At 38.2% G+C, this 24,539-nt stretch overlaps 4 protein-coding genes across 4 annotated transcripts; all 4 read left to right on the top strand.

The window, feature by feature from the left end:
- Positions 1–8,874: 8,874 nt before the first annotated feature.
- On the top strand, positions 8,875–9,790 carry LOC134330088 (claudin-4-like). The gene has a single exon (XM_063011038.1). It carries the CDS (start codon positions 8,925–8,927, stop codon positions 9,567–9,569), a length of 645 nt encoding a protein of 214 aa, XP_062867108.1. The 5' UTR covers positions 8,875–8,924; the 3' UTR covers positions 9,570–9,790.
- A 3,923-nt stretch (positions 9,791–13,713) lies between these two features.
- On the top strand, positions 13,714–16,455 carry LOC134330087 (claudin-like protein ZF-A89). The gene is made up of 2 exons (XM_063011037.1): positions 13,714–14,192; positions 15,756–16,455. The coding sequence occupies exons 1-2, from the start codon at positions 13,714–13,716 to the stop codon at positions 16,393–16,395; spliced, it is 1,119 nt and encodes a 372-aa protein (XP_062867107.1). The 3' UTR covers positions 16,396–16,455.
- Positions 16,456–18,137: 1,682 nt separating this feature from the next.
- On the top strand, positions 18,138–18,704 carry cldn28 (claudin 28). The gene has a single exon (XM_063012296.1). It carries the CDS (start codon positions 18,141–18,143, stop codon positions 18,702–18,704), a length of 564 nt encoding a protein of 187 aa, XP_062868366.1. The 5' UTR covers positions 18,138–18,140.
- A 2,007-nt stretch (positions 18,705–20,711) lies between these two features.
- LOC134330885 (claudin-4-like) lies at positions 20,712–21,623 on the top strand. The gene has a single exon (XM_063012155.1). The coding sequence runs from the start codon at positions 20,712–20,714 to the stop codon at positions 21,621–21,623; it is 912 nt and encodes a 303-aa protein (XP_062868225.1).
- Positions 21,624–24,539: the final 2,916 nt, after the last annotated feature.

Genomic DNA, 24,539 nt, shown 5'->3' with positions numbered 1-24,539 from the left:
GTTTCAACAACGTCCTGTTTATTGAACCTACCTGAAGTATAATAAATGGCCAAGGCTTGGCTTGTTGTTCCCTGATGTTAATGGTTAGCTTGTCGCATGGGTGGTGGAAGCCGTGTAAAACATCTATTACTAAGGGACATTAGTCTCCACTCTCCTTCCCATTGTGTGAACAATCCCCACCTCAGGTTATATATCATGCACATAGGACATAATGACTGCTGTGTCCACTTTTGAACAAAAGAACCCTTTGAAGTAGTATTCTATATAGTACATAAAGCCTTCTGTTGGGTTATAAAACAATATCACACTGATTATTCATTGCTATATTTATTTGGCATAGAAATACATCAATCACATGTCTCTGGTATCAAGGTCAGGTGGAAAACCCCAAACTGTCCTGTCATGCTTAAGAGCAATTTGTGTGAATGATCAAATGTAATTCAAGAATCACCAAGAAACTAGAAAATAAAAGCCAGACCTTTTCTGAGCCAGATTGTCTTGTCTAACATTATTGCCTGACCTAAAAAATCTATTTTTATTGAATCCCCACAGACAGACCTTTGTGGAAAGCTAGAAGAGTGAACACTGTTAGTTGTTGCCTATGGTTTTGAAATCGGATGTCTAACAAGCTCATGGCTTGGTGTCTACATACTTCTGGTCACATTGTGTATATATGCCATAGATAAAAGGCTTTTCAAACAATGTGGCTTATTTAGAAATTAATAATAAGACTGTTACATATCCTCTACATGTTTTTTATGTTTGCTTATATATTCCACTATCAAGTAATTACACATGTACGCAAGCTGATAACATCTAGTATAAACTGGGTTTGATTGTGATATTATTGTATTGAGTCTGATATTATTGTATTATTGTAATCAAATTAGTTGGTCACTTTGATGATTTTGACAGTGTAAACATAGATTAGCTACCTAAAGTTGGCACAGAAAGCAGGACCAACAAAATAGTGGTTGAAGGAGTTGGTATTATGTATTGTTGATGTGTTGGGCTGATATGCAAAGTCAGAGAAATATATTAAAAGATTATCCTATTTTATGCCAGTTTAGTCATTGACAATTAACAATGTTTTTCCTAACCATGGTGGCAGTTAGGATGTACAAATGTATCGTCATTGGGCGCCATAAGGCAGCTGAGACTTGGCAAGTGTTAGTTTGATTGGTAGCAAAAACAGAAATACCATTTGTTTCACTAGTGGACCTTTTTTTATCCCATTCATTAGCTTAGTGTATGTAAATATTTTGATGCATTACTTAGTTAGCATACTGACCACAGGTGTTGCTAATGTGACCCAGGTATTTTGATAATAAAACAACTTTTTAATAAAACTGATTCTTTCTGAGGTCTGAGGTTAGTTTAGCATGGACACCTACATGGGCAATGCTCATTTTAATTCCAGCTATCAGCTTCTTAGATTCAAAGAAATAATTTGAACATGTGTGGTGTTTAGTTTTAGGTAAACCTTATCTTGGGTGTTGGGGTAACAAAGCTGCCTAATACCCTCTAAGCCGTGTAGCTCAGTACTACATAGAGCTCTAGATCTCGAGTTCAAATTTAAGCTGTGCTATCAGCCTAATGGGGTGCTTTAAAAGCACATTTGGGCATTTTTGAGGAAGGGGAGGTCAGATGGGGTTCCTCCTTGCTGTTGCTGCAAAAACGTGACATCTGCTGTCTGGTTAAATCACCAGCATGAGTGGTAGAGAATTCACAAAGGGCTTAATAAGGTCCTCCCTAACCTTTGTAATGTGACATAGCTCTCTGTGAGAATTCACCTCGGTTGCTGTGGGGGTGGTACAGCTCGCAGGGGAAGTGCAGTAGGGAAATGGAAATGAATAGATAAAGAGAAAAAGTAGCAAAATTCTAACATGGAATTGGTATGATGGCATAAGTACGGTGGCCGAGAAGTGCAAAACAAATTTACATTTCAGAAAACAAAATTACAAAAAAACAAAAACAAATTTACATTTCAGAAAACAAAATTACATATGCCGAAAACAAATTTACAAGTGCTGAAACACTTTTACATATGCCAAAACAAATTTACAAACACTGGGTACCCAAGCACTTGCAAATTTGTTTTGCTTTCATTGTAAATTTGTTTTTGTTTATTTTTAATTTTGTTTTCTGAAATGTAAATTTGTTTTGCACTTCTCGGCCACCGTACATAAGGCTGATCCCACAAAAATAATATGTAAAATTAATGAAATTAAATTTTATATGTATGGACTTTTATTTATAAATTGGTTAAGCTCGTAAAAATCTTTTGTTGTGTGTACCAGACAGACAGTAACTATACATGGTGTAATTGTGAGTGACATCAGATCACAAGCTTATCAATTTCCTGTCCATGATTAAAGTCCCTTTGTGCAGTTTCTGTTCCGTGTGGCAGGGTAATGAAGCTGCGCGACGAGTTTCTGTTTGCTCAGATTGTTTCCCTATGTCACCTGGACACATGCGCACTCATTCGATACTCAGCAGATCAGGCGTAGTCTGCATTTAGCATGTAAATAGGCTGTAGTTCAAACAGACTTTTACAGAGAACTGGGGGAAGGCAAAATACAAACCCAAACATAATAGTCAGGGCGTGTTTGTGTACAGCAAAACCGCCAAAGACAGCACTGTGGTACAAAGTTTAAACCTCCAGCAAGGAATCTGTTATCTTATAATGGCTCTCATTTAGAAACAAAGTTTGATATTGATGTGCTTACACAAAACTACACCTAAACATCATTTTAAACATTTAAAAAGAACACCTTAACTTCTTAAATATACTATTTAAAAATACTATTTAAAACTGTCTTCCTGCTATCCCAATAGGCTGGGTAGCTAATTGCTAGCTATATATTTTTCTATACATACATACAAATTCTATTAACATTTAGAATTAATTTATAAATTAGACACAGTAAGATATAAGTAAGATTATACAACAATAATACTACAACAGAACCATACAAATATTTTGGTGTTACAACATTTTAGCAACTAACTCTACAGCACTGTGATACTGTCATAGTTGACGGCATCTACATGACATACCGCATGTACCATAAACTAAAACTGACTGTGTTTCAAAATGCACCCTAGTGCATCATATTTTATGTTTAGTTAGTGCACTTCCCATAGTATAGTTGCACACTGTTGTACAAACTATGAACACTAGGACTTGTATTGGAGCTTAGCACTGTGCTGCCACCCACAGGGCACTGTATTAAAACACTTCTGAGAGAATGTAATCCAATGTTAAGCCTATTTTGAATGATTAGTTTGAAATATTTTGGTTGATGAAGAGTAAATAAAGAGGGGGTGAGTTAGAAAGTACCAGATGTGATGTTGCAAAACTGGCAGTTACCTAACTGGCCTGTTGTTTTGGGATGATAGAAAATAGGCTGTTTTAAATGCCATGTTTATGAATATTTTCAAATTCAGAAATTTCTATTAAGGGGTTCTAAGAATGATTTGATAGTATTTTTATTAATTTTTGGACTTCAAGAAATGCATATAAGAATATATTTTCTCAACAAAAAAGAGTTTTATTTATTCATGCATTTTTGCTAATCATATTATTGTGGTGAGGATTTTAGTGTATCTGGCAACAGCTGGTAACACGGTGCACACTGAATTAAGCATTATTCTATTAAGAACAACACACATATTTACTCATTTACTCACATGTAAGGACAATTTAAAGTAATTCTTACTGGTCTGCAACCTGCTTAATGGTATCTCATAAACTAATTTTTAAAAGTTTTTAAAAAATAAAATAAAGTAAGTTGTGATATTCGGTCACTTTTAATAAAACTACATGAGCTTTCTTTCCTGCCACACATTTTTTCAAATCCTTTGTCAATGTTAATCGTCATTGCTTTTATTATTAACTAAATACAAAGCAAAAGCTAAAGTCATTGTATTTTGTCATTGTCATCCTTTGTTCATCCATTTATATTTGGCTGTGTCATTCTTTCATTCGTCTATTGTGTCAGTCTCTTAATCACTGCAGTATATTGTTATACAGTGCTCTAAAAAAGTAAATGCCCTCCTCCTGAATGCATGTTATTGCATGCTGTGTTCATTACATTTAATTATTTCTAACATTTTACAATCTGTTTAATATTTAAGTCCACAAAGGGTTACAAAGCTATTTGTACTGGTATAATGAAATAAGAGAATGTTACATTACACATTTTGAATGTTTTAAATAACCACAAATCTCCTTGTTTTAGGCAAAAAAAACTACTTCTGAATTTAGTCCAGGACAACAGTAAAACATGGTGGTAGTTGCATGATGGCATAAGGGTGCTGCATCAGATCAGATCAGACCCAGATGATATGGCATTATTAAAGGGAACAAATGCTGTTCAATGCCAAAGCTCTTAAAATGTTTTTTTTTTTTCTTAAAGTAATTAATAAAAATAAAAAAAAACAGAGGAAATGTGACCAGTCATGACACTCTTGGCTCACCAGTCAAGATATTCTTGGGATAAAAGTCAGTAATATACTTTTTTTGCTGCATAAAGCAATGTTTGTTTGTTTGTTTGTTTTATTAGGATTTTAACGTCATGTTTTACACTTTGTTTACATTCATGACAGGAACAGTAGTTACTCATTACACGAGGTTCATCAGCTCACACAAGGTTATATCGAACGCAGTCATGGACAATTTAGTATCTCCGATTTACCTCACTTGCACGTCTTTGGACTGTGGGAGGAAACCGGAGCTCCCGGAGTAAACCCACACAGACACGGGGAGAACATGCAAACTCCATACAGAAAGGACCCGGACCGTCCCACCTGGGGATCGAACCCAGGACCTTCTTACCATAAAGCAATGAAAATACTATGAAAATTTTTTTAAGAAGTGTAAAACCATCTGTCCATAAGCTGTTCCTCTAAACTGTTTCCACTCATTTGGAAGCATATAATGTGTTTCCCATAACTGATACACCTAAAGCATTAGCAGGCCATATAGAGTAAAGGTAAAGGTGGTGTAACCAGTTCAAAAAATGGGAAGAAACAACAATAACGGGAAGAATGATGACAATCGCAACACAAATACACAATTTTAATTACAGCTGACAATAACAAAGCTTTGGAAGAAACAGTCACAGATTTAGATAGTGGAACGTTATCTAACACCACACCTGCAATTAAACTGCAAAGTAAAATGGGTGTTACCTAAAATAATGTTATTTTGAAACTACCAGTTCAGGCATGTTCACAATAAACTGCCACAGTTTTACAAAACCTTCACATGGTTATGTACACACACACACACACACACACACACACACACACACACACCTGTAGCTGTGTCATTGGGTTTGGTTGACAGGTCTGCACCTGCTGCAGTATGATTTCCCATGGCTGAGTCAAAAATAAGGTTTATGCACATTTGTATATTAATTTTAAAAAATGCAACATTTCTGTAACTGTTCCCATCTTGTGATTAAATAATTGAAATTAAAAGACAAATTACCCTAAAGTTTTCAAAATGAAAACTAAATCTGAACGGTCAGAAATACTCATAGTGTACAGTACCCCTAATATTTGGTTTTGTTTCACTAAGCTCAGTTTAACTGGATCAGCTGCTTTAAATTGCCATCAACCATCTTTAGGCACAATTCCTGATAAATCTTAGACAACTCTACTTAGCTGAATTGAGTTCAGTCTAACGTGTTACTTTTGCATTTTACATGTTCTTGATGCAATTAAGGTGAGGAATTTGGAAAGGTATTCCATCTAGGTTTCATCTTAGCCTGATTTCAAAACCATTTTTTTCTGTGTTTTGGTTCTTTGTTTTGACTTTGCACTAGTTCCAATGGCAGCATAACATTATCATCATCATGCCTGACAGTATGTAAAGTGTACAGACCATACTTTTGCTCATTGTGTCCAAATTACTCAATTTTTATTTCATCTTAAATAAATTACTTTGTGTATGAGTGGGTGTCGTTTGGGCTTTACAGTTTCCACCTGCTAACAGCAGCATTATACTGCAGTAGAAATGTGAGTGTTGAATTGTTAAATTAGTAATTTCTGTCTTTACTTGTTTTTTTCACGACATTTACAGAAGAACCAGAGAGAATCCAGTGTGATTTATAACTTGATTAAAAACTAAATGCTGGAATCCAGAATGCTGAAGCCTGTTTAATTAAAGATTAAAACGCTGCGTTTTGTCATGCCGAGGCACAGCGTGAGTCAACAGTCACACAGTCAGAAACTGGTTCAACCAGATCAGGTGAATACCGGTTTGGTCCACCTGTCCCAACCCCCCACAGAGTCCTGCAGTCATGTTTGTACTAACACAGAGGAAGTTTCAGGGAATGTAGGTGATTTTTTAATTGGGTTTTAGCTGGTAAGCATGTGAAATTGCCCCTTGAATTACTCATTAAAGTTTTGTTCATGTGACGTTATAGCTGTGATTGACTGGTGATCATGAGTCATTTACTGGTACTTTGCACCTGTGTTAACTTGAATGATGTATAAGGACACACTGTTTTTTCAGTCCATGATGTTCTCCAATGGGTATAAACATACACAGGATTAAAAAAATACCAGGACTATTAGACAGAAAAAAACAAGAAAAATCATTCTCATTTGATGCAAGAATTGAGTTGGTCATCTTCTAGACCTTCATGAGAGGTCACAGGACGCTGCCCATGGCACGCTGTTGGCTGGATATATTTTTGGTTGGTGGACGATTCTCAGTCCAGCAGTGACACTGAGGTGTTTAAAAACTTGAAGAACAGCATGGCAAAGGGGGCTAACAAAGCATGCAGAGAAACAGATGGACTACAGTCAGTAATTGTAGAACTACAAATAGCTTCCACTGCCATCCAGTTTTAATTATTATAAACAAATATTTATAACTAAATTACTGCATGTACCCTGTAAAACACTCCTTATACTTTCACTTCTTAGTTTCCATGTTTTGTAGACTTTGTTTACTCACAAATTTACCATGCAGCTTTGTTCATGCACTTGATTAAACAGTCAGTCGTACCTGCTTCCAGTGTCGCCCTAACACTGTTTATCTGTGAAATATAAGCAGTTAGATTCAACGTTTTTGTTTTTATTTTATTTTAAGGAACAGGCTGAAGTTATGTGGATGCTTTTTTCAGTGACTGATACGACATGTACTTTAAAAGAATACACAAAATTATACCTAAAAGTTTAATATCTAAATAAGACACAGCGCTTTATGACCAGAAGTATGTGAACACCCATGAACTTATGCATTAACATGGTTCCCCCAACACCTTTGCAACTATTACAGCATCTGTCCTTTGGGAAAACTTTCCATGAGACTTTGGATTGTGTCTATTCAGACAAAAGAGTGTTTGTGAGGTTAGGTGCTAATGTTGTACAAAAAGGCCTGACATAAACGGCAGTCCCTTCACACCAAAAACATCAAAACATGTATTTTTGGACCTCACTTTAAACACAAGGTGAAAATCAAGCTGAAAAATAAAGATTTTTTTATTGAAAGTACTTAAGTTATTTTATTTTAATCATTTTATACACCTGTTAGAAATCTGTGAGGTGAAAAATCTGCACTTAGTATTTTATACACTGATCAGCCATAACATTAAAACCACCCCCTTGTTTCTACACTCACTGTCCATTTTATCAGCTCCACTTACCATATAGAAGCACTTTGTAGCTCTACAATTACTGACTGTAGTCCATCTGTTTCTCTGCATGCTTTGTTAGCCCCCTTTCATGCTGTTCTTCAATGGTCAGGACTCTCCCAGGACCACTACAGAGCAGGTATTATTTGGGTGGTGGATCATTCTCAGCACTGCAGTGACACTGACATTGTGGTGGTGTGTTAGTGTGTGTTGTGCTGGTATGAATGAATAAGACATAGCAATGCTGATGGAGTTTTTAAACACCTCACTGTCACTGCTGGACTGAGAATCGTCCACCAACCAAAAATATATCCAGCCAACAGCACCCCATGGGCAGCGTCCTGTAACCACTGATGAAGGTGTAGAAGATGACCAACTCAAACGGCAACAATAGATGAGTGATCGTCTCTGACTTTACATCTACAAGGTGGACCAACTAGGTAGGAGTGTCTAATAGAGTGGACAGTGAGTGGACACGGTATTTAAAAACTCCAGCAGCGCTGCTGTGTCTGATCCACTCATACCAGCACAACACACACTAACACACCACCACCATGTCTTTGTCACTGTAGTGCTGAGAATGATCCACCACCTAAATAATACCTGCTCTGTGGTGGTCCTGTGGGGGTTCTGACCATTGAAGAACAGGGTGAAAAAGGCTAAAAAAAAGTATGTAGAGAAACAGATAGACTACAGTCTGTAATTGTAGAACTACAAAGTGCTTCTATATGGTAAGTGGAGCTGATAAAATGGACAGTGAGTGTAGAAACAAGGAGGTGGTTTAAATGTTATGGCTAATCAGTGTGTACTGTATTTTATAATTTGTAAAGTATAGGAATATAAAGAGAATATGGATTCATTTATGGATAAAGGATTTAAATATTTATAAAAAATAATATTTGTATGAATATATGAAAATCTGATAGCATAATCACAACATACTTAGATAAACAGAGTATTGTTTTCATTAGGGACATTACGGTGCTTCACACTATGACTCAGATTAAGCTTTTGGACATTTTTGATGTATGCCTATGTAAGGCAAATTGTTTTCTTTTAAAGTTGGTCAGGTATCGGCGGGTGAGTCAGTAATTTACAGGGACATCCTATGAAGTCGAAACAGCCAAACCAGCCAAGCGAGTTGTGAGGTCACAGACCCCACCCCCCTCAGATCTTTTATAGTATCGGCTTTCACACCAAGTTTCAGATGCAAGAAAGGAGTCCACAGGTTCCATTCTAACAGCAAACAGGAGAGACAATCAGTGAAGCACAATGGTATCTGCTGGCATACAAATGCTGGGCGCAGCCCTAGGAGTGATCGGCTGGATCGGTGTGATAGTGGTCTGTGCTCTCCCCATGTGGAGGGTCACGGCTTTCATCGGCAGCAACATTGTCACCTCGCAGGTTGCGTGGGATGGCATATGGATGAACTGTGTGGTCCAAAGCACGGGCCAGATGCAGTGCAAGGTGTACGACTCCATGCTGGCGCTCAGTTCGGACCTCCAGGCTGCACGTGCCCTCACCGTGATCTCCATCGTGATAGGCATACTGGGTATCATGCTGGCCATGGCTGGAGGAAAGTGCACCAACTGCGTGGAGGAAGAGTCAGCCAAGGCAAAGGTGGCAGTGGCTGCGGGCGTGGTCTTCATCATCTCTGGTGTTCTCTGTCTGGTTCCTGTGAGCTGGACTGCTCAGACCGTCATCCAGGATTTCTACAACCCGCTGGTCAACCAGGCACAAAAGAGGGAGCTTGGTGCAGCGCTGTTTATCGGATGGGGAGCTGCTGCTCTGCTGATCATCGGGGGAGCCCTGCTTTGTTCCAGCTGCCCTCGCGATGAAGACACAGGCTACACAGCCAAGTACAAGGCCACTCCTCGCTCTCAAGCCTCTGCACCGTCCACCAAGGACTATGTCTAAAAAGTTCTCCAGGTTTGAAAATTGCATTAGTACTGTTTGGCTAAGATCGTAATCATGAGGACTCGATGGACTTCATGTTGCTGGTTTATGATTATGCATTGTGCAAAGGAGATCAAGGACGCACAAAGAAAAATCTGCTCGTGTTCCACTAAGCTCTGCGCTTACTGAATGTTTGTGGTCTAAAAGTGTGATTTTCTTTTTTTTTTTTTTTTTTGTAATGTCATATATCCATTGTTGTGCCATGTTTAAAACAGTATAATTTTTCATTTGTCATACTTTATTATGGAATCCATGTTTTTTGTAAATAAATGTTTTTGTACAGTTTACCTCACTTTTCTTTATCTGCTCAGGTGTTAAAACAGGAAAAAAATAAAACCATGTTTTTCCTGACAAGCTTTTTGTTTTCACTGACTACCTGAAACTGAAGTTGAAATTTTTAAACAGGAATTTGTGTCAACCGCTACGAGCAGAACAAAAGACGTTGGCTCACCTTGAAAATCCAGTTCAGGTGGGGCTCAGTTTGAAAGATTACAGGTACAGGTAAACTGATACCAACATTTGTACAGCACACAGAAAATAAGCTTTTTTGACTAATCTGGGTGGCACTTCTTAACACTTTAGAAACAAAAAAAAGAGAAATGTTCATCTTTCATCATCTTTAACTACCAGCAGGTCTGAAATTAATAACCATTTGTATATATCAGCATATCAGGAAAAATGATACCATTTTAAAGTTAAAATCTCTACTTGCAAAAAAGTTTATTTATATTACAAATATGTAGTTTCAAAAGATCATGTTAAAACATTTTTTTTCATTTGCTATATTTTGAACACAATGTGATTTTGAACATGTATCATATTACTATAAAATTTCAAATACAAAATGTCAACATCATGTGTGGAGTTAAATAAAAATAAAGTTTTTTAAACACTTTTAACTAGTATCATTATATGGCACAGACAAGACACTCTTATTAAAGCAAAGGTAGTATTTATTTATATTTTCATACATTCATACATTCATAAACGTTTATATAGTGCTTTCTCATAAATGAAAAGAAAAAATAAAGTTTGAATAACTAAGTGTGGTATTGATTTGATATAGATCGTGTACACCCAGTGTGCCTAAAAAAACTAGTTTAGGTGTGTTGGGAGCTGCAAGCAAAATGGGTGTGGTTCCATTGAACTGGATTTTGTTTCAAGGCCTTTCGTTTCAAAACAACCACATTTGAATATTTCAATAGTAGAAACGGCTGTGTACTATAAAAGATTTAAATACATATTACCTAGTTTAAAAATTATAGAAATATCAAGAAAACAGGACCAATGAAATCAGGGAGGGAACACTTTAAGGGAAAACTTTATTTCCCCGACCTATTTACTAATAAACAATGCATCTTCTAGTTTATGGTGCTTTATTGATTCTTGGGGGTGGCATGGTGGCTAAGTGGGTAGCACTGTTGCCTCACAGAAAGAGGTCCTAGGTTCGATCCCCAGGTGGGGCGGTCCGGGTCCGGGTCTGTTCTGTGTGGAGTTTGCATGTCCTGCATGGGTTTACTCCAGGAGCTCCGGTTTCCTCCCACAGTCCAAAGACATGCAAGCGAAGTAAATTGGAGATACTAAATTGTCCAGGACTGTGTTCGATATAACCGTGTGTAAACTGATGAATCTTGTGTAATGAGTAACTACTGTTCCTGTCATGAACGTAACCAAAAGTCTAAAACATGACATTAAAATCCTAATAAACAAACATTAATTCTTGGTGTTGCTCTCACTGTATGATACAGATCCAATTTTTTACATTAAAGTGTTATTTTTTAAAACTAGAAAAAGAAAATGATAATAGATAAAAACAGAAAACTGAAACTGTTGATTTTAACATGCACTATGCTAGTAAATAGTTTTTACAGTTTTTTTTAGTTACATTTATCTGATGGTAAAAAAAATAAAGAAAACAAATCTATGTGTGTTTGTGGACCTCAGCTGATATAGTTCGACACTCTTTTGCCCCCAAACACTTCTCAAACAGCTGGATACTGAAACAGAGCATAAATGTCGACTGTCTGGTGTTTCCGAAAAGTGGTCTAGAAAAAATAATGGAAAAAAAACACCTAATGTTTTGTACGGTCCAGAGTACGACGACACAGCTTATTATTATTAGTCTCAGCCACACCCATTGCTAACAGGTGTATAAATGTAATGATGTAATTGGCAACAGTATGAGGAAGGCCCTTTCCTGTTTCAGCATGACTGTACCCTGTGCAAAGTCCACATAGACATAGTTTAAAGAGTTTGGTATGAAAAAGATGGTCTGCACAAAGCCCTGACTCAACCATACTAAAAGCTTGAGAGATTAACTGGAACATCAGGTGTGAGTCAGACCTTCTTATTTAATATTGGTGTTTGATCTCACAAATCCTTTTAATACTGAACAGACACAACTTCTAACAGACACACCAAAAAAAAGTCTTGCCAACAAATGGGGGCTGTTATCACTGCAATTAGGGGGAACTCTATATTAATGCCAATTGTTTTATAATGAGATATTTAGAAGAATAAGAAAAAAAGTCTGCCTTGATTTGTCATATATACAGCTGTACAGTACAACGACATTCTTTGCTTATTTGGAAGCTGGGGTCTGAGCGCAGGGTCAGCCATTGTACAGCACCCCTGGAGACAAGAGGGTTAAGGGCCTTGGTCAAGGGCCCAACAGTGACTTCATGACAGACCTGGGATTTGAGCTCTACCCACTAGGCTACCACTGCCCCCCTTAGCATGCTCATGGCCAGGTGTCCACTTACTTTTTGCTATATAATAATATCACTTAAAGACTGGTAACAATTTAAAGGAAATACCCAATTAAATGAGTGCATTAGGCATAATAAATACAGATGCTTCCAAAAAGGCGTGTTAATGACATAAAGGCAGTTAATGACCTACAGTGCTCTGTGGTACTGGTCCACAGAGATGTAGGGAAAAAGTGATATGACCAGATGAGTGCTACTTTAATATTTTATATGTGGTAGGTACACCAAGAAAACAGTACAGACCTGGTAGGCGTGGTCTCTTTCAGAATAACAACTCTATTAACAAGCATAAAGGTTCAGTTGTTTGTTTATTAGGATTGTAACGTCATGTTTTACACTTTGGTTACATTCATGACAGGAACGGTAGTTACTCATTACACAAGTGTCATATCGAACACAGTCATGGACAATTTAGTGTCTCCAATTTACCTCACTTGCATGTTTTTGGACTGTAGAAGGAAACCGGAGCACCCGGAAAAAACCCACGCAGACACGGGGAGAACATGCAAACTCCACACAGAAAGGACCCGGACCGCTCCACCTGAGGATCGAACCCAGGACCTTCTTGCTGTGAGGCGACAGTGCTACACACTTAGCCACCGTTCCACCCTAAAGGTTCAGTGAATTGTTTCATTTTTAATTTAAAATATATAAATATTTTGCTTTGGCCTTTTGCAGTAATCAGATTTCAACCCCGATGAAACACTTACTTTTTAGCACATTAAGCCAATGCCAATTTAACACACAATTTAACATTGCCAATTGGCATTAAGCCAATGCCAATTTAACACATATGTTCCAGCAGATTTTAATTCATGGCAGTTCTGTTTTTGTTTTCTCATTATCTGGAAATAATGTTTGGATTTTCTGCTCAACCTTGGCAAGAAACCACAGTTCTATGTACCTAGTAACTGTTGCGGTCAAACTAGTTCTTTGTATATGATTAATAAGTCACTAGCTGTAGTCAATGTGTTCATAACATTCAGTCACAGAAGAAAAGTTGTGGAAATGATGCGGAATTCCATGTCATAAAACACAACTTTGATTAAATGTGTGGATTTTAAACAAGATTCTAAACCAAATCATCATGACAAAGTTCGTGATGTTATTCAGATTCCATGGTTGCTCAGCTTCTGAGAACTGAATAGGACCTTCAGAACAATAGATGGAAAAGAGCTCGTATCAAATGACTATTTTTTTTTTTAATATGTTAACAAGAACCCCTCCCATTGAGTCTGGGACATAAAAACTTTCTGTTAGTAGCTTCCAGGCACATTTCTTGAACCATCAAATGAAGCACTGACCTGTTTTATGACTTGTTAAGAAACTTGGTAACAATGGCATCCCAAAGCATCCAGATACTAGGCGTGATGTTGGCTTTGTTAGGTTGGCTGGGCACCATTATCACCTGTGCTCTGCCCATGTGGAGGGTCACAGCTTTCATCGGAGCTAATATTGTTACAGCACAGGTCATATGGGAGGGTTTGTGGATGAACTGTGTAGTACAGAGCACCGGACAGATGCAATGTAAGGTCTACGACTCCTTGTTGGCACTGCCGCAGGATCTTCAGGCAGCCCGAGCTATGGTCATTATCTCTGTCTTAGTGGGCGTCTTTGGTGTGCTGATGGCTGTAATTGGAGGAAAGTGTACAAACTGCATGGAGGATGAGTCGTCAAAAGCCAAGGCTTGCATCGTCTCAGGGGTGATCTTCATCATCGCCGGCTTCCTTATACTAATACCTGTGAGCTGGTCCGCCCAGACTGTTATCCGGGACTTCTACAACCCCCTGTTGTCCGAAGCACAGCGTCGGGAGCTGGGAGCCTCGCTCTATATCGGCTGGGGTTCTGCGGCGCTCCTGCTGTTGGGCGGAGGTCTGCTTTGCTGGAATTGCCCACCCAAGGACAATAGGCCATACATAGCAGCCAAATTCGCCTCTGCAAGATCAACATCTGCAGGAATGAATTATGTTTGAGTATATTGAGAACTGAAGTAGGTACTGAATCCTGAACTGAAGCAGACTTTACTATTTCAGCTGTCATGAGTATTTTATTAATGTCACATGTATTTTTATTTTGTGATTAGAGATTTTGATAATGATTTGATATGTAGAATAATAAGAAACGCATTTAAGAATTAAACCATTTTGAGATCGAAAGCCCATAAAACTCAAATTCTGTAATGGTTCTGTAATTAAATATGCTGTGCTTAAATATCATAAATGTTACTGTTGTTTTTTCTTTTTACGTTCTTCCTATTCCTATTCTTCTTCTTCTTCTTATTATTATTATAAAAGTCATAATCCGGTGTACTCCCACCACCCAGAGGCATGGCTTTTCTGATTTGTGTCCTGTGTTTTTGTGACCCTGTTCAGGATGAAGTTATTTCTGAGCACAAATGATTCAATGAATGAATTAATAAACTGGTGATTATTGGTTGATATTATTACTTTTATTAATTTTTATTTATTGTCTATCTAGCTCAAATACTTTATATCGTAAACATAAAGTCTTTGGACACCTGAGCAAAAGCTTTTTGAACACAATGCAGTAATATACTCAGACAGGACACATTATTATTATTTTTTTTTATTAGAATTATTGTTATTAGTATTACTATTATTATAATAGATGTTAAATTGCCCTATGTGTGTGTGCCCTGTGATGGACTGGTGACCTTTATGGTGTGTTTTCTGTCTTTCGCCCAGTGAAACTACCTTAATACCTAAACCTTGATGACCTAAATTTTATCCTCTTTATTGTAAACTGGGAGGTTCTAATCTTCAAACGTTTCGCCCTAGCCCTCACCGCTGAACAGTCCCAGTTCTTTCTGGTGGCATTATTGTGTTATGGTTTCACATGGTGTAGTTTTACTGTTGGGTAGCAGATCGAGACAATGGGGTCAATCACGTGACTTTTGTCTTGTTTGTTAAAGACTAACTGTTAATTCTAAAGTACTAACCTGTTTGCCTGCATACATATACGAACCCTATTTTACTGTATTTTATGTCTTGCTGTATTACTAATAAACTACAAAAAAAAGGATCTTATATCCAATTTGTGTCTACTGATTATGGTGCAGTTGCATTACAGCTACATGTGACAACATCTTTTTAATGGTGCTTCACAATGTATTTGAAAGTTGAGTTTTAGGCATACACTGTTCCCATATTTCATTTGTGTTTAGTGACTAAACAGGCTAGTGTGTTACAGAGCTGAGCAGGTCTAATTGGTTTAACCCGAACGCAGTCACGTGGTGCAATCAGCCTTAATGAGCAGCACCTGTGGTTAATTAGAGTTGAGGGGTATAAAAGGGGCAAGAACGAGCAGACTTTTAAGAGTTTGTGATTTCGGCATTTTCACTAAATAACCGCTAACACTGGAATACGATGGCTGCGTCTGGTCTGCAGGCTCTGGGTTTGGCACTGGCTCTGATCGGCTGGATCGGTGTCATCGTCATCTGCGCTCTGCCCATGTGGAAGGTCACTGCGTTTATCGGGCAGAACATCGTGACCGCGCAGACCTTCTGGGAGGGTTTGTGGATGAACTGTGTGATGCAGAGTACCGGACAGATGCAGTGTAAAGTCTACGACTCCATGCTGGCGCTTCCTCGGGATCTGCAGGCTGCCCGCGCCATGGTCATCATCTCCATCTTGGTGTCTCTGTTCGGGCTGCTGCTGGGAGTCGCGGGAGGAAAGTGCACCAACTGTATTGAGGATGGAGCTGCGAAAGCGCGGGTGTGTGTGGTGGCAGGGATTCTGTTCCTGATCGGCGGAGTTCTGTGTCTGATCCCGGTCTCCTGGTCCGCTCATACCGTTATTCTGGACTTCTATAACCCGGTGGTGGCGGAGGCGCAGAAGCGTGAACTGGGTGCGTCGCTGTTTATCGGGTGGGGTGCTGCTGCTCTGCTGATGCTCGGAGGTGCCCTCCTCTGCTGCCAGTGCCCAAAAAACGAGTCCCGCGGTTATTCTGCCAAATACACGGCTCCCAGATCTAATGCACATGGTGGAAACTACGTGTAGAAAATTAGTTATCCTGGACTGACTGGTTCAGATTCAGTCATGTTTTATACAAGTCTTAATTTTGTCTGTATTTGGACATTTTTATGTAATAAACCTATTTTTAAGTATCTTTGACGTTGTCTTGTGTCGAATCTAAACCATCCTTGGTGAGATTTACTATTGAGTTCCAAAGGAAAACTGCTGTGTTTTAACAGCAAGTTAAACATCAAACACTTCTAGTGCAAAATGGACCTAAGCTAGTTTATATGTAAACTGACTTGTGTAACTATGGTGTGCCCTGGAGAAGCACTGTCTTTTCACAGCATGAAGGTCCTGGGTTCGATTCCAAGGTGGTGTGGTCTGGGTCCTTCCTGTGTAAAGTTTGCATGTTTGCCGCATAGGTTTCCTCCCACAGTCCAAAGACATGCAGGTGAGGTGACTTAAAGCTAAATTGTCCATGACTTTTTACAAACTTCTGAACTGACAAAGCTTGTGTAATGAATAACCTCTAAGTGTTAGGGTGTGCACTTGTGCAAAACATGGTACAATGTGCCGTTATACTTTTTAGAGGGTATAATTTCTTTACATCAGGGAAAGTATCGGTAGAAATTGTGCCACTGCTGTGGGCAGTATTTCTGCTTAAACGTTTAATCAAATCAATCACTACATAACATCAGTAAAAACCAAGAGGGTAACAGGAACTGCTGTGGCAGGTTACCACCATGTGTCATCTTAAGTTTATATGTTTAATATTATTAATGTTGAGTGACGTGTTGGCTGAATGCTGTATTTTACATCTGAGCTGATTTATTACAACCTGAAGTTTCAGTTGAATCTAGTTTACTTTGGCCCACACTTGTGCCTCATATGTAAAGTCAATGTTTACACACTTGACTTTACTTGCTCAGAGTTAAATGTTAAGTGTAAATGGTTACCATTTACACTTAACATTTAACTCGGAGCAAGTAAAGTTGTCACATCTCTCTTATGTCACATCTTTCATTTAAGGAAATTACTTAAAATCCATTACTAATCAAGGCTTTCATTTTAATCCAAACCTGTTTGTGCTTGAATCACAATTTTGAATAAAAGAACCTTATGCAGCATGGTGGTGCATCTGACAGGGTAGTTAGGTGGTCACAGTTGTTAATGATGGATTTGGTCACATTTGATTCATGACACTGAGCCCTGTTAATTACTATAGATTAACGAGTGGGTTTTCACCAGGAAGTAATCACCCATATATGTATGTCTTAGTAACCAAAAGGTAATGTTTGTTTAGCTCCAGAACAGCACAGATTTTTGTTCTATGTGCTGCTGTACTACAGTCTCTGTCGAGAAACCACAACTTTTTCTCTGCTTTACTTGTAAATACATGGAATAACCTGCTTTGTTCACTGCTTTTGTGTAATGCTCACTGATGCTATACAGATCACTGGAACGCTGGAGTGTATTTCGATACTTGCAGTCCAGGTGAACAATGAGGTCTTTTCTTTCTGTTTTTTTCCCACCCTGTCTGAGCTGCTCTCATGTTCACTTTTAATAGAGCGCACACAGTTACATGCCTTCTCTCTCTTATGCTTGCACTGATTTGTTGTCTCTCCTGTTTGCTTTTGCAAAATCAAGTTGAACAGGAAACCGTGCCTGAAAATAGGTAAACTCCACCCTTTTACTTCTGTCTGCTGCTTATTACCTTTTTATATATTGAATCGTAACGCTGCTATGTTTATATTTATGTATTAAAAACACAGAGCTCTTCAGCAGATATGGACAGACAAATCGTGGCACTTCTCCTGGCTATCCTGGGCTTCATGGGTACCATCCTGATAGGAGCACTACCTATGTGGAAGATGACAGCCTTCATTGGAGCCAACATTGTGACAGCGCAGGTTATCTGGGAGGGATTGTGGATGAATTGTGTACTACAGAGCACCGGACACATGCAGTGCAAGGCATACGACTCTGTTTTGGCTTTGCCCCAAGATCTCCAGGCTGCTCGAGCCCTGATTTGCGTCTCCCTTGCTGTTGGTGTGGCAGCCATTAGTTTGATGGTGATTGGAGCCAAATGTACCAACTTTTACAGGGAGGACCATCACAGCAAATCCAGGGTTGGAATAGTAGCAGGAGTGGTATTCATCATTGCAGGGCTGCTGTGCATTATAGTCAGTAGCTGGTCAGCGTACACTATCATTGTGGGATTTTACAATTCTCAAGTAATCTCTGCAAGAAAGGGGGAGATGGGGGCATGCATTTATGTTGGATGGGTAGCTGGATTCCTTCAAGTCTTGGGTGGAGGAATATTCATCAGTTCATTTACAAGCAGCTGCTGAACATATCCTTGTTTAAGGTGTAGCAGTGGATTAAGTACCTAGCACATCTTTGACATTTTGGTCATTCAAGACCATTAAACTAAAGGAAGTGGACCAATAAATGTACAAATATCAAGACTGTATCAATAAACGGCCAACACGTGATGGTCTATCAGTGAAATGATTAATCAACATTTGAATGTGTGTTTATTTATGTAAACTAAAATTAAACGTTCTTGTTGGAAAATTATTTTACTTCTTAATAGCTTATGACTTATTATTAAAATACTATGTACACTCATATATGCATGTTGGACTTAATGGAAAACTATAGAACTTATCTTTAAATGTTATAATCTTGTTGATGTACGTATACTGCTGATTACAGATGCTTTGCTTAACCACTAAAACCAGACGTTTATTTCGGACATATACATATTTCACATATACTGGAACATTCTGTGACGCAGCTTGTGGCTATAAAAAAGGAAACCATGTCTGACTCTCTCTTTCTTGCTATCTGAAAAACCCAAATGCATCTGAATAAACTTTGGACTCTTCTGACCTGCGTTATGATTAATTATTATTGCTAATATCTTAATTGATCTTATTTTATAGAAATTTATCAGTTATCCAGTGTGATTTTTGTTCCCTGGTACCATTGTAGAACAAAACTGGTCCTCCTAAACTTGTAACACATGGGAGCAGCATTGGTGCCACAAGTACTCAGGTTCAATACTTGTTCACATGTTCTGTCTGTTTGTGTTTTCTTTGGGTATGCCAGTTTTCTTCTGACATCCAAAACCATGCCAAGTGTAAATGAGTATGTGTATAAAGGCCTGGAATGGACTGGCACCATATTAAGAGCTTTCCTGACTTGCACTCAGACACATTTCAGTGTAGACAGTATAGGTTTTTTCCCCTCTGCTATCATAATGTGGTCAACAAAGTAACTGTAGTTAGAAGTTGATTTGAGACTGAGAGATCTGACCATACTAGCAATGATTTGCCTTTAATTCGTAGTTTCAATTGTCAATTGCAATTGTCTGTAAATATAATTTTTAAAGGTCGTTGTATATGTGGTTTAATAAACAATAAAAAGTGTATTTGTATTCTGTATTTATTTGTGTCAATATATAAAGAACTGTTGTACAAAAATCTAAAACCAGCTATTTTTGGGAAAAAAAACATCTAAAAACCTTCAGAAAATGTGAATATTTATTAACAGCAATACTTTGTCTACATAGGTCTACAGCCTATCCTTGGAGCACTTTAGTTAAAGTTAAAGTACACCTGAACTGGGTACTAATTCATCACAGGTCATCACACAAAGTCATTACTCACATCTCACCAATTTAACTATCAGTATGTTTTCTGTGATTGGAGAAAAGCAAAGTACCTGGAGAAAACCCACATGGACCTGAAGACAACATGAACGTTAGAAATAAATCCTCACAAACAATTGAGTGGAGGTATTGATTTTGTGACACTAAAGATTGAGGTACCTCTAGCAAAAAGGCCTATTAGAGATAGCTTGGCAGATATGAAACCTAAATTGTATTCTGATATATAGTCCTCAATTTAACTGCCAGCTCATTCCCACTGTGCCCCATTATTTTGGTGCTCACAATGAATAACTCACCGGAGGAACAGTTTTCCAAAGCAAAAGTGAAAATTGTAGGTTTTAGAAGGGGTCAACTTTTAAGCTTGCTTATTGTCCACAACTGGACAAAGAATCTGGTTTGGCAGGTAGTGTGTAAGTTTAGACTGATGGAGGCATGGTCTGCTCTGAAGTCCACACCTCTTCTCTCATTGTTTTCTTCTTTAGTTTAGTGTAAGTACTTGATGTAGGTATTCATGTGAATTTTCAGCTAGTGAAATGAAAGGCGTGTGGGAGAGAGGATAGTTAGGTGCTGCCAGTGCAAGTAGGTATGATGCAGTTTCAGTAGACTGTAAGATAGAAAGGATCATTTCCACACCAAGAGAAGAACATTTTGGCTAACTAAAGGACACAACAGCAGCTAGAAAATGGCTTCACTGGGCATGCAGATGCTGGGCAGTATCCTTGCCCTCATGGGTTGGGTTGGCGTCCTTCTGGCCTGCATCCTACCAATGTGGCGTGTGACTGCCTTTATCGGCATGACTATAGTCACCTCTGAGACAATGTGGGAGGGCATCTGGATGACCTGTGTGGTACAGAGCACAGGTCACATGCAATGCAAACCATATGAGTCCATGCTGGCACTCACTTCTGATCTTAAGGCAGCTCAGTTCCTAACAATAGGATCAATCTTGACTGGAGCACTGGGTCTTATTCTGGCCTTTGTTGGAGGTAAATGCACCCGCTTTTTGGACTACAAAAGCAAACCAGAAAAGGCCAGAGTTGCCACGGCCGCTGGGGTGGCACTGATCATGTCGGGTTTGCTGTGTCTGATTCCGGTCTCCTGGTCTGCCGTTGCTGTGGTCCAGATTTTCCACAACCCACAGATGACAGACTCACAACGCAGAGAGCTTGGCGCTGCAATCTACATCGGCTGGGGTGCTTCCATTCTTCTGTTCTTGGGCGGCGGGATGCTCTGCAGCACCTCGTGTTCTTCAAATGATGAGAGCCAATCAGTCGAGTACAGGACTGTTCTCTCATCCAGGGCTGGATCTGGCATCAGAGGTTCTCAGCAAGTACGGATCCTAAGACCAGCTCAGAATGGCCATTCATTGGGGAGGTCTGAACAAAGTGATGAAGCTTCAGCCAATCAGAGGCAAAACAAAACAGCATTAGACAGATCAATGTCGGGCAAAGCATCATCTACAAAGTCACAGCTCATCATGGACAAGTCTGATCAAAGTGATGTGCCATCTACAAAGTCGGGTTCTTCTCAGAGCTGGACAGCTTCACAACTAAGTGAATCAGCTTCAGTCAAACATGAGAAGACTTATCTCTGATCTGAAAAGGGTTTACATTAGCAGCTTTAGTTGTAGACATATTTTGATTTGAATGGCAATAACAATTAAGCACTTAGACATTTATGCTAACAAAGTGTTTATTTCACTATACAGAAGCTTAAATCATATTACTTTACTGGTACCAGAGAGATTTATGCCATATAAATCTGTTCAGCAATACTAAAGAATTAGTCCTGGAAAAATAATTAGTAAATATGGTTTAGTTTATTTAAATAGAATCAGATAGCATATTCACTGAAATATAGAAAAATCAACTTTATAATATTGTAAACATTATAATAATGTTTTTAACAAAACAAGTTTAAAATTACAAAAAAGATCAGCAGAAATCATCAATCTTAGGACATTAAATAATCTACCACAAGTGTATGTAAGACTTCAACTGTATTAAACGTCATTTCAACATTTTAATGTTAACATAGATTTAACTCTAATTCTGTTTGTTTGAGTTATAGAAAAACTATTAAAAACAATGCTATATTAATAGTATAGTATATAACTACAAACCCAATTGCAAAAAAGTATTTTATAGTTATTTCAATCCATTGTGATTTTACCACTACTTTATCCTGGTCAGGGTCATGGTGGGTCCAGCTTCACCTGAATCACTGGGAGCAATGCAGTAACACACCTCAAACAGGGTGCCAATCCATCATAGGGTCCATCATAGCCATCCCCCCTCAGACACAGCCAATCATGTCTGTATGTAGACGTCCAGTTGGCAATAGAACCACTGGGGATTCAAACCTTGGATTCCAGTGGTAGTGAGCTAGCACAATTTACTGCTGCACCAGCTGAACGCTGTCTTTTACAGTTATTTTATTAAAATGTTTTACCCTATCAACTTTATTATTTTTGTACATTTACAGTAATTCCTTATTTGGGAACAACTAAATACAGTTTTAAAATAATAATTTTACTTGCTTAATTTATCCAGCTCTGTATGCCCCCTTGTTTCTTAATTAAGCAGTTAACCAAATGTAATTGATACAATTTAGGAAGATTAGAAACTGCCACATCTTTTGAATCTACTCATCACCTTAACAGAACGTTTCCATCAATGTGAAGTAGAATAAAAAGTGTCTCAACAAGCAGCACAATATGCTGCAATTTAAAAACACTCAAAAGTCCTACAATATAGTAAAATTAAAATAAAAAATCCTCCACTGTCATTTGTAAGACTGAAATCAAGTTACCTTGATTTGTATGCAGTGGTAGCTTACTGGACTACTAATCAAAAGGTTGTCAGTTCAAGCCCCACCACTGCCAAGTTGCCACTGTTGGGTCCCTGAGCAAGGCCCTTAACCCTTAATTGCTTGAATTGTATTTAGCCACAATTGTAAGTCACTTTGAATAAAAGAGTCTGCTAAATGCCATAAACGTAAATGTACACCTGTTGGCAATGGGCGTGATTGCCGATATCAATACTATCAACCGTACAGTGTGTTATTACAGACTACATTTACAATGGGTTTTTAAAACATCATACTAGGTACAGTACTGTGGCATTTCCAATAAAAACCCTGTCTGAGTGGTACGTTTACAGTAAACATTTGATCTGAAACCCACCTTTGTTTATTACTTATTCACCAAGGCCTCAGCAGTGAAAGAGAGTTTCACACCAAACCGGTTCGACAGAGAGTTCTCTCAGGGAAGTGGTTAACATTTCGTGAGGACTCATTCACATTCAAAAAAGATTCAAATAGCTTCACTGGATGATCAGTACAGAAGTGTGTTGTACTAATGTGTATTTCAGTATTCAAATGATTAGCTCTATACTTCAGTAATACATACGTTTTCCTGTTTGCCTTGTGAAAATAACATGCTCTATTCTGCAGCATGGTGCTTGATCTTGGTCTGTTTGTTACGAGTTTGTTTCTGCAGTTTTCAGGTTGGCCAGCAGCTCTTTTTGAGTAACTGCTGTTTTGTTTTACATTTCTTATCATGTGACTTTCTGTGTTTATATGAACGAGCAATTAAGGGTTAAAGGCCTTGCTCAGGGGCCCAACAGTGGCAACTTGGCAGTGGTGGGACTAGAACCAGCAACCTTTAAATTAGTAGTTAAGTGCCTCAACCACTGAGCTACCACTCCCCTTATTATCATCATCATGTTTAAATCCACATGCTGAATATCACTGAGCTAAGGCTGGGATCATTTTTGCATTCTGCTCCTTTCGTCAACGTTTCGTTCAAAATGTAGGAACAATGTCTGTTGATTTAAATGCATATAACTAATGCAGAATGAAGGCATATGGATAGATTCCTGAGATATAATTGTATCCAACTGTAAAAAGATGCTTATCAGATATTAAGTACAAAATTTTACCATATGAGCTCTGACCAAAGTATCTACAAGTGTTTTTGATTTTCTTTTTCCTTACTGATATTCTCATTGGTGCAGTGGGTAGAATGATTCTTTTAAACTACAAAAACAGCTTGCTTTTCTTTTTTGACCTTTTGATATTAGCCATTTAGCACAGAAGTCTGCCATGTTTGTATTTGAAGACTGCAGGGTCATTAGAGGCATGTTTATAACACAACACCGCGGCTCAGACCTGTGTTTTTACGGGACTGTTTTCTAAACACCGAGTTAGATCAAATTGTCTTAACAATTCTATCTCATTGTGTTTAGCAGAAACATTTTTTACAGTATTGCTCCCACCTAGTGGTGAAATTACAGTCTGGCTGGGCACAGTTTTTGTTGTTATTGTGTTTGATGTATGTACATTCTGCACAGTATCTTATCAACATTTGTCAGAATAAGTGACAAGCAGACACTCAGTAATGAGTAGACATAACACTTATTAAAATGTAATACCTGATAATATGATATAAACATTTATACAGGACACCTGGATTTAAATAGCAAACAATGATGCATCTTTATAGAAGCTA

The sequence above is a fragment of the Trichomycterus rosablanca genome, chromosome 16, assembly GCF_030014385.1.
Source record: "Trichomycterus rosablanca isolate fTriRos1 chromosome 16, fTriRos1.hap1, whole genome shotgun sequence".
Classification (NCBI taxonomy): Eukaryota; Metazoa; Chordata; class Actinopteri; order Siluriformes; family Trichomycteridae; genus Trichomycterus; species Trichomycterus rosablanca.
The sequence above is the reverse complement of the archived record's forward strand: the minus strand, read 5'-3'. Positions and strand labels throughout refer to the sequence as shown.

Excerpts from the sequence above, each read along its gene's own strand:
- LOC134330088 (XM_063011038.1), top strand. The coding sequence starts at position 8,925 with ATGGTATCTGCTGGCATACAAATGCTGGGCGCAGCCCTAGGAGTGATC.
- LOC134330087 (XM_063011037.1), top strand. The coding sequence starts at position 13,714 with ATGGCATCCCAAAGCATCCAGATACTAGGCGTGATGTTGGCTTTGTTA. Across the intron at positions 14,193-15,755 it reads GAAGCACAGCGTCGGGAGCT|GAATACGATGGCTGCGTCTG; the intron begins GGGAGCCTCGCT and ends CCGCTAACACTG.
- cldn28 (XM_063012296.1), top strand. The coding sequence starts at position 18,141 with ATGGACAGACAAATCGTGGCACTTCTCCTGGCTATCCTGGGCTTCATG.
- LOC134330885 (XM_063012155.1), top strand. The coding sequence starts at position 20,712 with ATGGCTTCACTGGGCATGCAGATGCTGGGCAGTATCCTTGCCCTCATG.